Source organism: Neovison vison, chromosome 7, assembly GCF_020171115.1.
Source record: "Neovison vison isolate M4711 chromosome 7, ASM_NN_V1, whole genome shotgun sequence".
NCBI classification, from domain to species: Eukaryota; Metazoa; Chordata; class Mammalia; order Carnivora; family Mustelidae; genus Neogale; species Neogale vison.
In genome coordinates this window covers 34984264-35001584 of record NC_058097.1, presented here as the reverse complement: position 1 = coordinate 35001584, position 17321 = coordinate 34984264, and the positions used below count along the sequence as shown (strand labels likewise).

The 17321-nt window shown below is 36.2% G+C and overlaps 1 protein-coding gene across 2 annotated transcripts in view; it reads left to right on the top strand.

Moving 5' to 3' along the window:
* Positions 1 to 17321, top strand: part of PHKB (phosphorylase kinase regulatory subunit beta) — a 234784-nt gene that overhangs the window by 21038 nt on the left and 196425 nt on the right. For both annotated transcript variants that reach the window (XM_044256209.1, XM_044256210.1), the window contains 2 exons: positions 9123 to 9212; positions 10989 to 11127. In XM_044256209.1, the coding sequence (XP_044112144.1) occupies positions 9123 to 9212; positions 10989 to 11127 (229 nt within the window). The remainder of the gene's footprint in view (positions 1 to 9122; positions 9213 to 10988; positions 11128 to 17321) is intronic.

Genomic DNA, 17321 nt, shown 5'->3' with positions numbered 1-17321 from the left:
TCAAATTCAGCCTGTTATGTAATGACTTCTTTGTGCCTCTATGCCAACCTTGAACTTTGTTAGATGAGGAAATGGGATATTATGTATAAAGTATCTTCTACAACATATAGTATTAGGGATTCAAAATTTCCATTTATCATTAAAAAATTATATAACTAGTAAATGAATACAATTTTTTTTTTTTAAGTGTGTGAGTAGCTGCAGGCCACAGAGGGAGAGAGAGAATCTTAAGCAGGCTCCACACACAGTGCAGAGCCTAATGCAGGGCTTGATCCCATGACCCTGAGACCAGGACCTAAGGTAAAATTAAGAGTCAGACAGTTTTAACCAACTGAGCCAACCAGGCACCTGTAAATGAATACCGTCTTATGTAATATTTAGATAATCAGAAATATAGAGAGTAAAAATCACCATCCCCTCTTGAGTAGTAACATTTTTAACAGTTTGGTGGTATCCTTTTCCAGCATTTTAAAGTTCTTCGTTATCTGTATTATATGCACATTTGTAAACATAACATATGTATAGTTTTGCAACAGGTGGCATCATACCGTGAATCTTATTCCATGAAGTTACTTTTTCACACTAATTTTTAGGTTTTTCATGATATGAGAGATCTACCTCATCCCTTTAAACTGTTTCAAGGTATCATTGAATGGAAGTGTCACAATTTATTCATTCCCCTGCTGGGGGTACGTTTATTCCTTAATATTTTGAGTTTTTGTGCATGGTGGAAGTGAACAGTAAAGAAAACCATGGTTTAAGTTTTGGGGTTTTTTTGTTCGTTTGTTTTGCAAGGGGCTATTGGTGATCTTGAAGGTGCTTAAAGTGTGGAGTCATGTATAGTATATTCATATCTTTTTTTTTTTAAAGATTTTTATTTATTTATTTGACAGAGACCACAAGTGGGTAGAGAGGCAGGCAGAGAGAGAGAGGAGGAAGCAGGCTCCCCGCTGAGCAGAGAGCCCGATGCGGAACTCGATCCCAGGACCCTGAGATCATGACCTGAGCCGAAGGCAGCGGCTTAACCCACTGAGCCACCCAGGCGCTCCCAAGTATATTCATATCTTTTAACTCTAAAAGTTAATATGTGTACATGCTCAAGTTAGAGAAGTTTTCCACTTTGTCTAATTATGGAAGTCTGAAGAAGTGTTACTTAATCATTAATTCAGATGATGTAGTTGGGGCAGTAACAGGAGATAGGGTAGCTTGTGAGAAGAAAATTGTAAAAGTGTTCATCAGAAGTTTTCTGAAACATATTTTTGTCAGCTTTTTTTCTTTTTCCTTCCTTCCTACCAAATATTACTGCCATCTACCACTTACTAGGTGTGGCCCCTATCGTCTCTCAGCTTCTAATGTAGTATAACACATTAATCGAAGAGTGAAAATAACATGTTTTGTGACAAGGAAAAGCTATAATTAAAGTATTTACAAAGTGTTGTAAGAACGCAGAAGATGGCCAAATTAACTGTGGGAATTCAAGGAGGCCTCTCTCTGATCATGTGATTCATCAAGTTCAGTTCAATAAATATTTACTGAGAACCTCTTAGTACCAGCCTCAGGGATATAGAGTAAGAATGTGTTGGAATAAATTGCCTCTTCTATAGTAGTATGTTTCTTGCTTTTATCAGTGAGGAGTAAAAGAGAATTTTAAGATGAAGAAATTATCTTCTGAAGTTAAAGATGTAACTTAAATTTTAAAGTTGCTTGAAAATATATTGTATTAAATATAGATTTATATGTAGGATAAACATATAGATTATTGTACTCTGAGAATTCTTGCTGTCTTAGCAGCCCCCAAATTAATGTTTTAGTAATTTACTGACAAACCACAGGTTTTTATTGTAATTCACTGATAAACCACAAAGGTTTGCACACAAAATTGTGTGTTCTTATTTAAGGCTATCTCTGTGCTCTCCAGGGCTTACCTGCTCTCTAGCCTTTTCTGTCCTTCTCACTTTTTCTACATGCATATGTGAGCATGATGAATATACAGATCTCATGAAACTATGGGGTATTTGATCCTCTACAATACAAGGTCTTCACATTCTGCTTAGTTCTTAATTATCTTGTGCAACATGTTAGCTCTTGGGATTTTGGTTATTTACTGCTTCTTTGTGTATACCTTCTTATTAGTTTAATAGCCTCTGTACCTTGGTGTCTTCAAAAACTACTCCTTAGGCTTTCAGAGACTTGTTCCTAACTGAAAAGTCACAACTCTTAACACGCCCTTTGTCTATACAGTTAGCAGCTTACCTTGAGCTAATGCAGGAGAAGATTTTAACTTCAACTTGCTCTATTTCCAAAGTAGGACATTCATTAAAAAGCACAGATGGAAGATACTAATTGATTTTTTCCTTGGGCTAAGGTTTTTACCTTCACAAGTTTTGTGTATTTTCTGCTAGAACCCAAGACCCATGGAAAAATGAAAGTATGCTCTTTCCTTTATGTTTTAATTTTGTGTCAGTATTCAATATTGAGTGCTACATAAAATACTTTAAAAAAATAAGTATATATTGCCTGAAGCATTTTAATATTCTGTAATAAAAAAAAGAACCAATTTGATCTTTTTAAAAGTCTGGACCTCACTATTTTAAAAGTGGTTTAGGGGCATCCAGGTGGCTCAGTTGGATAAGCATCTGACTCTTCATTTCAGCTCAGGTCATGATCTTGGGGTTCTAAGATCAAGCCCCTATGTAGGGTTCTGCTTTGGAGGAGTCTTATTTCTCTCTCACCCCATCTTCCTCTGCCTCTCTCCCTGCTGGTGCTGTCTCTCTAAAATAAATACAAAATCAAACAAACAAATAAATAAATAGAAGCGATTTAGAAAACAGATTCCCAATGAATCAAATACCAAAGTGGGAAAAGTTTTTTACATAATAAAAAGCTTAGCAGAAAGTTGAGGGATGACTCTGTATGTAATCTAGGAGTTGTCAAAAACCCTTTTTATTTAATATTTAAGTTTTTATTTAAATTCTAGTTAGTTAACATACAGTATAATATTAATTTCAGTTGTACAATATAGTGATTCAACACTTCCGTGTAATACCTGGTGCTCATCACAAGAGCACTTCTTCTTTTTTTTTTTTTTTAAGATTTTATTTATTTATTTGACAGAGAGAAATCACAAGTAGGCAGAGAGGCAGGCAGAGAGAGAGAGGAGGAAGCAGGCTCCCTGCTGAGCAGAGAGCCCGATGCGGGACTCGATCCCAGGACCCTGAGATCATGACCTGAGCCGAAGGCAGCGGCTTAACCCACTGAGCCACCCAGGCGCCCACAAGAGCACTTCTTAATCTCCATCGTCTATTTCACCCATGCCCCACTCACCTCCCCTCTGGCAGCCATCAGTTTGTTCTTTATAGTTAAGAGTCTAAGGGTGCCTGGTTGGCTCAGTGGGTTAACCCTCTACCTTCGCCTCAGGTCATGATCTCCGGGTCCTGGGATCGAGCCCCACATCGGGCTCTCTGCTCAGTGGGGAGTCTTCTTTCTCCTCTCTCTCTACCTGCCTCTCTGCCTACTTGTGATCTTTCTTTCTCTGTCAAATAAATAGATAAAATATTTAAAAAAAAAATAGAAGAGTCTGTTTTTTGGTTTGCTCCTCTCTCTTAATTTTTCCCCCTTTGCTCATTTTGTCAAAAACCTTTTTAAAAGAAAGGAAAACTAAAACTAAATGAGGAAAGAGATGTATTTGACTCTTGGAAGTTTTTATATTGTATTGTTAGTATACTAATGAAAGCTCCAGGGGAAAATATTTGAAATGAAATATTAAGCAGCAAACAAAATACACAAAGAGCTTTCAGAAATTGATGGCAAAAACACTAACAAAGCAATAGCATATGGCAATAGGATGTAGGCAATTCGCAGAAGAGCAAATTCAAATGGCTAGTTTGCAAAGATTTTCAGACTCACGAATTCTATGAGAAATGATGAACAAAAGTAAGAGACTATCAGATTTGAAAAAAAAATTTTTTGTTTTTTTTCCTCGAGAGAGCACAAGGAGAGTGGCAGAGGGAGAGGGAGAGAGAGAATCCCCAGCAGGCTCCATGCTCAGTGCAGAGCCCAATGTAGGGCTCGATCTCATGACTCTGAGACTATGGCCTGAGCCAAAATCAAAAGTTTGACACTCAACCAACTGAGGCACCCAGGTGCCCCTGGAAAAACTTCTATAAGAATGAAGCACTTACATCTAGTAGGAATAGGAATTGTTTTAGTCTTTAGAAAAAATGCAGTTTGCCATTATTTTTTAAAGAGTACATTTATTCCTGAATTTAATACTACTAGGAATTTACATTAAAGGCAGGCAAACTTCTAAAAAGGGCCAGATGGTAAAAAACTTTAGGCTTTTGCAGACCATTTGGTTTTTGTCACAACTGCTCAAATCTACATGACATCACTGAATGCAGAGTTGGAAAGAGACATGTTGTAACATGCTGTTACATAGTATTTCCAATGTACAGATCTATAGGTATAAATCAATTCAAGAGCCCATATAACAGTAAAATATAGTAAAATTAGGAAGTGATGAGTTTTGGGTATTTATTACCTTTGTTTTTAATAATTATCATTGTAAGTTTTCGTTATTTTATTTTCATGTATTTGTTTCGTAACCAGCTCCCAAAATTCCTGAAAATTTAATACTTGACTCTCTCCAGCGAGTATTAGTTGGTTCTAGCAAACTACTGGTTGTATCTATGTATTAAGGATGTTTTGCAGTATTGTTTTTGATGGCAAAAATAGAAAACAAATTATATACTCACTGAAAGAGGAATAATTGAATAAGCTGTACTGTATTAAAACCCTGGAATCAGTCAAAGAAAGAATCATTGCCTTTTTTAATTTCCATGTGTGTTGTCAAATGAGAGGAGCAAGAGGCAAGGAAGGGTCTATTTCATGACTCCATTTTTATAAAACAAGCATTGAAAGACTCTTCCCTCATTTATGCATATGTGTTTCGTTACATAGATAAGGAAAAAGTATGGTTACCTGGGAATGAGGACAGAAGAGGGCAAGAAGTGAGATAAGGGAAAAAAAGAATGATAAAAACAGCCTATATGCTATGACTCCACATGTGGTAAATTTTATTCATGTTTACAAATATTGCTTAAAGAAATGCTTGAAAGGAATGCACCAAAATGTTAACGATGCCTATTTTAGGCTGGTGGAATGTTGTAGTTTTTTAATCTGAAAAGAAATTATTTTAATTGAGGGAGAAGATCAGAATCCTATAGGCCTTTCTAAGGAATTAGATTTATAATAAAATTTCCTATTTCATAAAAGGGCATACTTGGATCTGTGTTCAATAAAATGTACCCTGTTAGCTATATCTTTTCTTCAGCTAAACCTTTTCATGTGTATCACTTCAAAAAAAAACCTTGGTATGTAGTATCTTGTTCCGTAAGACACGTGTATAAGCTTTGGAGCTATGATAATATGTCTATAGGTTTGTGTATATGTTTATGACTTTGTGTTCTCCGGATTTCAGTTGTTATCTTCATATTTAGATGGTAGTTCATTATTTGCAATTGCTATTATTTTCAGAGATTGCAATGCAGGAGTTTCCTGTTATTATTATTTCCTGTTCTTAGCCCCAGAGGGGGACTGAATTTTCCTATCCTTTTTCTTTTAAGAAACTCACTACTCTAATTTGTGTTACTCTTATTCAAAACCTTATCTTACTACTAATCTGTGAATCCTGGTAGCCTCCTAGATGTGGAATCCAGAGTTTTTTGCATACACTGCATGTATTAACTGAATGAATAAATAATGGTATTTATCTTAGTCTATCACCATATGTGGAAAAATGATAAAGGTACTTAAGGGTTCATGAAAGCCTTGATTAATAGAATTTTTGTGTAGACCCTATTAAAGGGCTTTCAATCATATACTGAAAAATTGTATGCCCAAATAATAGACAGTTGATACTGTTTCGGTTTGCTGATCTGTTTTCCATCTTGACTTCCCTTTTGAGTCCTCATTTTTATTCTTTTAGTGGTTGCTATTTGAATTATGAGTGCTGTTTTATGATTGCTTAAGAGCCTCCCCATAACACTCAGAAAGCTTCTTGGTGTTTCATGGAGCCAAATTCATAAAATTTGTACCTTTATTGTGCTCTTAGTATTGTTTTCGTCTCATGGAAATTTTTTAAGGAAACTCCTTGTTTAATCTCCTAAATAATAACCCTTTCCTCTTTTATGATAAAGCTAAATATTAATCTTCAAGAAACAACTTCTGCCTCTCCTTGTATTGTTCTTTGTCAGTGAATGTCTTTGGCAATAATGTGTTCTGAAAGAAGAGTAGATTGATTGTATTTTCCTAATACCAAGACAACTGACAGGGAAAAATCAGATGAACATGTTTAAATTCATTTTTACAAATTGGAAAAAGATAATTTTATTTTACTTTGTGATGTTTGAATATAGGCATAATTCAACTGGGATGAAACATAAAAGGAAATTCACATTTAGAAACTTCATTTCATTTTGAACTCTAAACATTTATTAATGTTTTCTGTAATTTTGCATCTTTTTCATTGTCTTTGGGAATTCATGTTCTATTGATTGCTTTCTCCTCCACATTTTTATTTGTATTGAAGCTTTTCAGGTGTCTAAATTTTTTTTAAGATTTTATTTACTTATTTGACAGACAGAGATCACAAGTAGGCAGAGAGGCAGGCAGAGAGAGAGAGAGGAAGCAGGCTCCCTGCTGAGCAGAGAGCCTGATGTGGGACTTGATCCCAGGACCCTGGGATCATGACCTGAGCGGAAGGCAGAGGCTTTAATCCACTTAACCACCCAGGCGCCCCTAGATGTCTAATTTTTGTTTAAAATGTTACCATTGATCACTTTTCCTTTGACTCAGATTTGTGGTACTTTTTGCCATAAATTATGGGGAACATCCTTGTTTAATTTTACGCAGTTACTTCAGAAGCAATACAATGGTGATCACTAAAATACTAACATTTATCTAGGCAAGCTGTTCTTAATTCACCATGGGTTTGCTTTGAAGATGGAAGAAAGCATAAGAAAATATTGGTTCTTAGTGACTTAGGTGATGTTACTTTTATACTTTTCTGCATGCTTTGAACATCTCTTTTAGCTCTTACTACAGAGGTATTTATTTTTCTGAAAAATCTGGTTTTCCTTTTGTTTATCATAGCTTTAATGAAACTCCATTGGTGATTTCATTGCGGAACATTAGATAACAGAATCAATTTAATCTTTCTTGGGAGTTGAGGGGCACCTTAGATGTAATAGCACTTTTAAAAATAAATATTTTTTACCCTAAAACCATGATACAATGACATTAAAACAGTATTTGAAAACAAATTCACCTATAATTATTAGGGTAGATATAAAGTTGGATTTTAGTTTTTTATATTCTACTTCAACTTTTATCCATATGCACATATATTGTTTTACCTATATGTAATGAAATTATATGCAATTTCTGGTGGGTTTTTTTCTTAGCAAAATATTAACATTTCTAATAAGTAAAAATAGAAATAACATCCATTCACAGTCCTTCCACCCAGCAAAGGTGTCTCCTTTAATCTTTGTATATGTGTATTCACAATTTAAAACTTCTGATGATATATATCTGATTCTATTTTATTAATTATTGAATGAGCTTCACAGAGAGGTTGTAGACTTCCAGAGCTTAGCACCTAACTTGTAAGCAGTGGCCATATTCCTTTTTCCAATCTGCCAGGCTGTGCATATACTTATACCTACCCAGAGCTATTGAATGCAGGGAGGTAGAAGCCTTGGCCAGATCTTTGCCTCTTGTGCAGGAGTTCCTGATGCTTTCCTGTCTAGGTTGATAGGCCTCCCTATTCTTCTCTGTGGGACCATTCTGGTTGATGTCATTATCTTTTTTAGACAATCTCTTCAAGTCATTTCATATTCCTGTTTTGTTGCATAAATCACCTCTTTCCACCAGAGGATAATGAGATTATTGCCTTAATATATAGATCTTTCCTTTCTTCCTTCATAGTGTTTATTATCTCCCTAAACATAAAGGGACTCCAAATACCTAGGTTTTATACTAGCATACTGGGCATAGCACTTTTATGAACAGAAATGCTTTAATTTTTTTTTAGAGAAACATTCTTAATGCATGCCAACACAGTCCCCTCCTAACCCTAGGTAAATTTTTAGGGGCACTCTTGTGCTATGTTGATAGGCCATATGATGTATATTACGTGAATCCAGAGGTGGATTAGTTGTGACCTTGAGATGTTTATAATTTCTGAGTGCTTCGAACAAGAATATGAGACAGTACTTCGTCTGATGGCTGGAGGTTCAGGTGTCTTCCTTTCAGTCAGTAGTTGAGAATGCGCACTAGTCAAGTGAACAATTTTCTGTATCCATTTTGTGACAAATTATCATAATTACTGTGTATTCTGTAGCTTTTGAGCAGTATGCTCTGCTAATACATTGGAGTAGTTTTTATGGCTGAGAAGTAGAAATGGTTTCTGCTTTAGTTCAGATAATAAGGCATGAGTTTTATCTACCTAGGAGAAAGTGGAGGCTTCAGAATATCAGTATGAAAACTATCTGAATATTCATGGAGTGGATGACTTTAGAACATTTTAGCATTCTCTTTTTCCTTGAGGTTTTTGGGATATGATCATTTGACAGAAAGTTTCCTGATCATGAGCATAAAGAATAAGGTTTGGATTTCAGGGCATTCTAAGTAGATATTTCTCAAAGGGAACTGAAATTATTGAACTCGTGACTAGCACATAATTATTACTGGTATTTGAATTGTTGGGCTCAGTATATGTGTATATATCTATGTCAGTTAGATTAACTGCCAAGGGTGAAGGTAGGGTTTCCGTAACATTTAAAACTCTTCGAAAAAATAATGAATACTGTTTTTCTGAAAATAAATAAATTGGAAAAAAAAATTAAAAAAAAATAAAAAATAAACTCTTCTATACTTGTTGCAAGGGCGATTTCTTCTCTCTTCTTCCCCTACCAAAAATTTGACCAGTAATAAAATTTGGTAGTTCACATATAAAAATGAAAATTAGATTAAGTAGTGCTTTTTCATTTATTTAGAAGTTTTCTTTGTTTATCTCAGTGAAAATGATTGCATTTGATGGGTTTTCATTTTTCTTTTAGGCTCAGTTTATGAACCTCTTAAAAGCATTAATCTTCCGAGACCTGATAATGAGACTCTTTGGGATAAACTGGATCATTATTACAGAATTGGTAAGCAAAACTTGAGAAAAATGTGTCCTTAGGTAGTTAACATTAGTATTTACCCTGCCTTCTATTGCATATATTATATGCATGATGATATTCTTTCATTGGGATTTTGGGATAGTGTCATTGCTGAGGCAGCTATATATTCCAATTGCATATTGATACTGGGACTATAAAAGAATTCCAGCAAGTCATCTGTCCCTTGAATAATTTTGAAAACCATCACCAATGTCCTCTGTGTCCTTTTAGCCCTCCTAAACATTACCAGATTTGAGAACTAGAGGCTGCTTCTTGATTACTACTTTACATAATGATTTTGTAGAATTGTTCCTTCCTCATTTACCTATACTTGGTTCCCAAGTAGTCCTAAGGCTTTTATATCTATTTCTAATTCACTGAGAGACACAAGATAATCTCAAGTTAGTATTACTACAAAAAAAAAAAAAAAATGGTTCCCTATTTTATTTGTTATTGTTTTGCCAAAGGCAGCCTGGCAGATTCTGCTTTTGATTGTGAGTAATTGACTTTGAGATATGTGTGCACAGGATTCCTCTTTGTTCATCAGACTCTAAGTTAGAAAAGCTTATTAATTTTTGCCAATTTTCTTCTTGTGCTATTTATATGGACTTGTATGGAAAATAATATTAAATTAAATTAATTTATTTCCCCTAAGATAAGGGTTTTTTGTTGTTTGTGTTTAGCTCACGTAAAACCTTAATTCATGTTATTTTGGTCACAATTCTGGAATATATTCTTATGTGGCCCTTCTATTATCATTTTAGCCATGACTAGATAAAGAAATTTAAATACCTTTCTAAAGAAATGCCAGTTGTTTACTTCAGACTATAAGGACTAATTCTTTGCTTGGGGAAAAATGATAAATATACTGGTATTCTGAAAAAAATGGTAATGATAACATCAGTTTTGTCTGAGAAAAAGAAAAAGAAATTCTTTAAGTCTTTGAAGGAGAAGAGTGCTTTAGGTCCTTAAAAAATTGCTCTAAAAAAAGGTGGCATATGTCAATCTAGATTAATTAAATGTATTTTATGGAAAAACAAATTTATAGTTAGGAAAAAATAATTTTTATGAAATGTTGTTTTGGTGGGTGTATATTTATATTTCAAGGCTCTTTTATAAAAGGAAATAAAGCATTAATTTCAGTTTTTAAAGTAAAATGTTCTCCAAATATTTATTTACTTATTTTCATGTCATATAATGATAGGATTTGATTTTGACATGTTACTATATCTCCAGCCTGTATAATATAATATGTTATATTATATTATAAATATATACATATATATAATATTAAAATAAAATGAATAAATTCCTCTGAAGACAGGACACAAGTTAGTCATCAGTGGAAAACAAGATTTGGATTTAGCGACTAATGCCACTCTTTGTTGTACATTTGCTTTGTTTCCCTATTGAACTTGTTGCAAATATACATCTTTTTTATTGGTCTTTTTTTCTTTTCTGTACCTGATATTGCCTTACTACACTTATTGACATTAGGTAGGCTATGCTAAAAGGTTTTTAATTGCTAATTAGCTGAGTTCTTTCCTCAAAAGTAGAAATACCCTTCCTTTAGGGTGGATTCCCACTTACGTTGGAGTGATCTACATGAAGCAGTTTCTGCATGCTAAAAAGTTGCATATTATAGGTAAATTCAGGAACAACAGAAATGTCAAAAGTAGAATGAGGAAACCAAAGATTAAGATCTTCAGCCCAAGGAAAATGGATGGCTGTACAATTCATTCTTTTTCTTGTGTTCCATTCCAGTCAAGTCAACATTGCTACTGTATCAAAGTCCAACCACAGGTCTCTTTCCCACTAAAACATGCGGTGATGATCAGAAGGCAAAAATCCATGACAGTCTGTATTGCGCTGCTGGGATCTGGGCTTTGGCTCTTGCATACAGGTAAGCTGGTGTGTGCGCTTTTAGTAACTTTAAGTCTGGATAATAGATTTTTGTTGGCCTAAGACAAGTTGGGCAATTGTTGGGCTTTGCTGCTGATTCACTGTGTAATCTGTGAGTGCTCATATCTATCTAGGCCTCTAAATATTTAAGTTTTATTAAGAGTTTATGCAAGACTAATTCTGACATTTTATGATTTTGTCACCAAAATTTTTTTCATCTCTAGATATTTAAGTCATCATTTGTTTTTGGCAGAATGATCTCCCCATTCTCCTTGACTTGGTTGCTTTCAATCAGAGGAACATGATGGCTGATCGAATTTTGCAGATGATAAAACTAGGGCCCAGGTAGTTAACAGATTTATCCAAAGTTACACAACTAGTTAATGATAGAGCAGGGCTGAGGCCCATTGCACCCCACCCCAGTTTAGAACTTTACCCCCTACAATTTCACTGAGGTATCATTTGTTAAATAAGGCTATAAGTCAAATAATTATTTTATAAAGTAAAAAAAAAATCCCTCCACAATATAAAATATATTCTTACTTTATTTTGTTATATATGGAAAACATCCAATGTGTGTCCTGATTCATAGTCTATACTAATACATTTTAACTGTTATTAAGAGTCTCATGCTCTACCGACTGACCTAGCTGGGCGCCCTTTTAACTGTTATTAAGATTAGGTTTCTGAATATTAATTTTCTGGAGGTGAGACATATGCATATACTTTTAAAATTATGTTTAGTTAGCTAACATATACTACATCATTAGTTTCTGATTTAGTGTTCAGTAGTATATTAGTTGCATACAATACCCAGTGCTCATTACATCATGACCCCTCCTTAATTACCCATCACCTGGCTACGCCATCCTCCCACCCTAGTCCCTTCCAAAACCCTCAGTTTATTTCCCAGAGTCCATAGTCTCATGGTTAGTCTCCCTCTCTGATTTCTCCCATTCAGTTTCCCCTTCTTTCTTCTATGGCCCTCTGTGCTATTCCTTATGTTCCACATATGAGTGAAATAATATAATTGTCTTTCTCTGATTGACTTATTTCACTTAGTATAATACCCTCTAGTCACTTCCATGTTGTTGCAAATGATACATATTCATCCTTTCTGATGGCTGAGTAATTGTCCATTGTATATATGAACCATATATTCTTTTTATTTTTTAAAGTTTTTTAATTTTTTAAAGATTTTGTTTATTTGACAGAGACACAGTGAGTGAGGGAACACAAGGTAGGGGAATGGGAAAGAGAAAAGCAGGCCTTCCACTGTGCAGGGAGCCTGGTGCGGGGCTCAATCCCAGTATCCTGGGCCTGATGCTTAACAGTTGAGCCACCCAGACTCCCTGAACCATATCTTCTTTATCCATTCATCTGTTGAAGAGCATGTCAGCTCCTTCCACAGTTTGGCTACTGTGGACACTATGAACATTGGGGTGCATGTGCCCCTTGTTTTCACAACATTTGTGGGGTAAATACCTAGTAGTGCAATTGCTGGGTCAGTGGGTAGCTCGTTTTTCCCTTTTTAAGGAACCTTCATACTGTTTTCCAAAGTGGTTTAACATCTTGCATTCCCACCAATAGTGTAAGAGGGTTCCCCTTTCTCCACATCCTTGCCAACATTTGTTGTTTCCTGCCTTGTTGATTTTTGCATTCTAACTATTGTATGGTGGTATCTCATTGTGGTTTTGATTTGGATTTCCTGATGTTGAAAATTTTTTCATGTGTCTGATAGCCATTGGTATTTCTTCTTTGGAGAAATATCTGTTCATGTTTTCTGCCCATTTCTTGATGGGATTATTTGATAATTTTGGTGTTGAGTTTGAGAAATTCTTTTTTTTTTTTTTTTAAGATTTATATATTTATTTATCTGACAGCAATAGAGATCACAAGTAGGCAGAAAGGCAGGCAGAGAGGCGGAAGCAGGCTCCCTGCCAAGCAGAGAGCCCGATGCGGGACTCAATCCCAGGACCCCGACATCATGATCTGAGCCAAAGGCAGAGTCTTAAACCACTGAGCCACCCAGGCGCCCTGAGAAGTTCTTTATCCATCTTGGATACCAGCCCGTTCTCTGTAATGTCATCTGCAAATATCTTCTCCCATTCCGTGGTCTGCCTTAATTTTGTTAATTGTTTCCTTTCATGTACAGAAGCTTTTAATCTTGATGAAGTCCCAAAAGTTCATTATTACTTTTGTTTCCCTTGCCTTTGAAGATGTTCTTGAAAGAAGTTGCTTGGCCATTGTCAAAGAGGTTACCACCTATGTTCTCTGGGATTTTGATGGATTCCTATCTCACGCTGAGGTCTTTCATCCATTTTGAGTTTATCTCTGTGGATGGTGTATGAGAGTGGTCCAATTTCATTCTTCTCTATGGAGCTCTCCAATTTTCTGAGCACCATTTGTTGAAGAGACTGTCTTTTTCCATTGGATACTCTTTCCTGACCGTTAGTTAAGGGTCCATTTCTGGGCTCTCTAGTCCATTCCATTGATCTATGTGTCTGTTTTTGTGAAGTCCCGTGCTGTCTTGATGAGCACAGCTTTGTAGCATAGATTGAAGTCAGGCACTCTGATGCCCTCAGCTTTGGCTTTCTTATTCGACATTTCCCTGGCAATTTGGGGTCTATTCTGGCTCCATTCAAATTTTAGGATTGTTTGTTCCAGCTCTGTGAAAAATGTCAATGGTCTTTTGACAGGGATTCCATTGAAAGTGTAGATGGTTCTGGACAGCATAAACATTTCCACAATGTTTATTCTTCCAATCCATGAGCACGGAATGTTTTTCCATCTCTTTGTGTCTTCCTCAGTTTCTTTCGTAAGTGTTCAGTGGTTTTTAGAATGTAGATCCTTTAACTCTTTGGTTAGTTTTATTCTTAGGTATCTTGGTCTTTGGTGCAGTTGTAAGCAGAATTTATTCCTTAATTTCTGTTTCTTCGGTCGCATTGTTAGAGTATAGAAAAGTGACAGATTTCTGTGTATTGATTTTGTATCCTGCTACATTGCTGATTTGCTTTATGAGTTCTAGTGATTTGGAGGTGGAGTCTTTTGGGTTTTCCACATAAAGTATTATGTCATCTATGAAGAGCAAGAGTTTGACTTCCTTGCTAATTTGAATGCCTTTTATTTCTTTTTGTTGTCTGATTGCTGAGGCTAGGACTTCTACTACTATGCTGAACAATAGTAGTGAGAGTGGGTATCCCTGTCCTATTCCTGACATTAAGGGAAGTTTTTCCCCAGTGAGAATGCTATTTGTTGTGTGCTTTTCATAGATGGCTTTTATGAGATTGAGGTATGTTCCCTCTAACCCTCCATTGTGAAGAGTTTTAATCTAGAAAGGATGCTGTATATTGTCAAATGCTTTTTCTGCCTCAATTGAGAGGATCATATGGTCCTTGTCTCCTCTTTTGTTGATGTGATCTGCGATTGTCGAATCTCCGTTGCATGCCAGGAATAAATCCCACCCGGTGGTAGTGAATAATCCTTTTTTTTTTCTTTAAAGATTTTATTTATTTATTTGACAGAGAGATCACAAGTAGGCAGAGAGGCAGGCAGAAAGAGAGGAGGAAGCAGGCTCCCTGCTGAGCAGAGAGCCCGATGTGGGGCTCGATCCCAGGACCCTGGGATCATGACCTGAGTTGAAGGCAGAGGCTTGACCCACTGAGCCACCCAGGCACCCATGAATAATCCTTTTAATGTACTGTTGGATCCTATTGACTAGGAACTTGGTAAGTATTTTGGCATCCATCCATGTTCACCAGGGATTTTGCTCTGCAATTCTTCTTTTCTTTGGGGGTCTGAAATGTTTCAGGTGAAATTTGGGGGTCTTTGCCTGGTTTGGGGACCAGGATAATGCTGGCTTCACAGAAACAGTTTGGACTTTTTTCTTCCATTTCTATTTTTTGAAACATCTGCAGTAGAACAGGTATTATCTTTTTAAATGTTCAGTAGAATTCCCCTGGGAAGCCACCTGGCCCTGGACTCTTGTTTTTGGGGAGGCTTTTGATAACTGTTTCAATTTCCTTGCTGGTTATTGGTCTGTTCCAATTGTCTATTTTTTCCTGTTTCAGTCCTGATAGATTATAAGTCTCCAGGAATGCATCCATTTCTTCCAAACTACCTAGCTTGTTGGCATATAACTGCTAATAATAAGTGCTAATAACTGTCTCTGTTTTCTTGTATTGGTCATGATTTCTCCCCTTTTGTTCCTGATTTTATTGATTTGGGTCCTTTCTCTTTTCTTTTGGATAAGTCTGGCCAGAGGTTTATGGCCCTTATTAATTCTTTCAAAGAACTAGCTTCTAGTTTTGTTGATCTGTTCTACTGTTTTTCTGGTTTCTATTTCATTGATCTCTGTTCTAATCTTTATTATTTCTCTTCTCCTGCTTGCTTTAGGTTTTATTTGCTGCTCTTTGTACAGCTCCTTTAGGTCTAAGGTTAGCTGTGCATTTGGGACTTTTCTACTTTTTTGAGAGAGGCTTGGATGGCTGTGTATTTCCCCCTTAGGACTGCCTTTGCAGTATTCCATCGGTTTTGGACCAATGTGTTTTTATTCTCATTAGTTTCCATGAATTGTTTAAGTTCTTCTTTAACTTCCTGCTTGACCTGTTCATTCTATAGCGGGATGCTCTTTAACTTCCAAGTGTTTGAATTCCTTCCAAATTATTTCTTGTGATTGAGTTCCAGTTTCAAAGCATTTTGGTCTGAAAATATACAGGGAATAATCTCAGTCTTGAGAAAAATGAGTATTCTGTTGTTTCAGGGTGAAATGTTCTGTATATATCTACGAAGTCCGCCTAGTCCAATGTGTCATTCAGAGCTCTTGTTTCTTTGTTTATCTTTGGGTTAGACCATCTGGCCATTGCTGAGAGTGGAGTGTTGAGATCTCCTACTATTAGTATAGTATTATCAATATGACTATTTGGGTGAAGAGTTGGTTTATGTAGTTGGTTGCTCCCATGTTGGGGGCATAGGTATTTACAACTGTTAGATTTTCTTGTTGGATAGGCCCTTTAAGTATGATATAGTGTCCCTCTACATCCCTTACAACAGTCTTTGGTTTAAAATCCAATTTGCCTGATACGAGACTTGCACCCCAACTTCCTTTTGATGTCCGTTGGCATGATAAATGGTTCTCCATCCCCTCACTTTCAATCTGGAGGTGTCTTTAGTTTCAAAATGGGTCTCTTGTAGAGAGCATGTGAGTGCGTTCTGTCTTTGTATCAGTGTGCAACCCTGTGCTGTTTCATGGAAGCATTGAGACCTTTCACGTTGAGAATAACTATTGAAGGGTATGAATTTAGTGCCATTGTATTGCCTGTAAAGTCCCTATTTCTATAGATCATCTCTGTAGATTTCTGGTCTATAATACTCTTGGGGTCTTTTTTCTTTTTAGAATCCCCCTTAATATTTCTTTCATGGCTGGCTTGGTGGTCACATATTCTTTCAGTTTCTGCCAGTCCTGGAAGTTCTTTGTCTTGCCATCTGTTCTGAGTGACAGCCTTGCTGGTAAAGTATTCTTGCCTGCATTTTCTTCTCATTTAGTACTCTTTATGCCTTGTCAGACCTTTCTGGCTTACCAGGTCTCTGGACAGGTCTGACATTATTCTGATGATCTTCCCTTTGTATTTAAGAATTCTCTTCCCCCTTGCTACTCTCAGTTTCCTTGGCTCTAAGATTTGCAATCTTCATTATTATATGCCGGGATGTTGGTCTGTTTTTATTTATATTGGGAGGTGTCCTCTCTGCCTCTTTGTCAGGAATACTTGTTTCCTTCCTTAGATTAAGACGTTCTAAGCTATGATTTCCTCAAATATACCTGTTAGTCCTCCCTCCCTCTCCTACCCCTCCAAGATCCCAATAATTCTGACATTGGAACCTTGCATTGTGTCGCTGATCTCTCTAAGTCTGTTCTCATGGGTTTCTAGCTGTCTGTCCCTATCCTCCTCAGCTTCCTTCCCTTCTTTCAGCTTATCTTGTAGATCAGTAATTCATTCTTTTGTTTCATTTACCCTGGCTGTTGGAGCATCCAATTTTGACTGTATCTCATTTATAGCATTTTTAAGTTCAGCCTGATTAGATCTCATTTCTGCCCTTAGAGATTCTGGCTTTTCTAAAGCCTAGCTATTGACTTTATAATTGCTATCCTGAATTCTACCTCTTATATCCATGTCCATTAGAACTATGGCAGAGGAC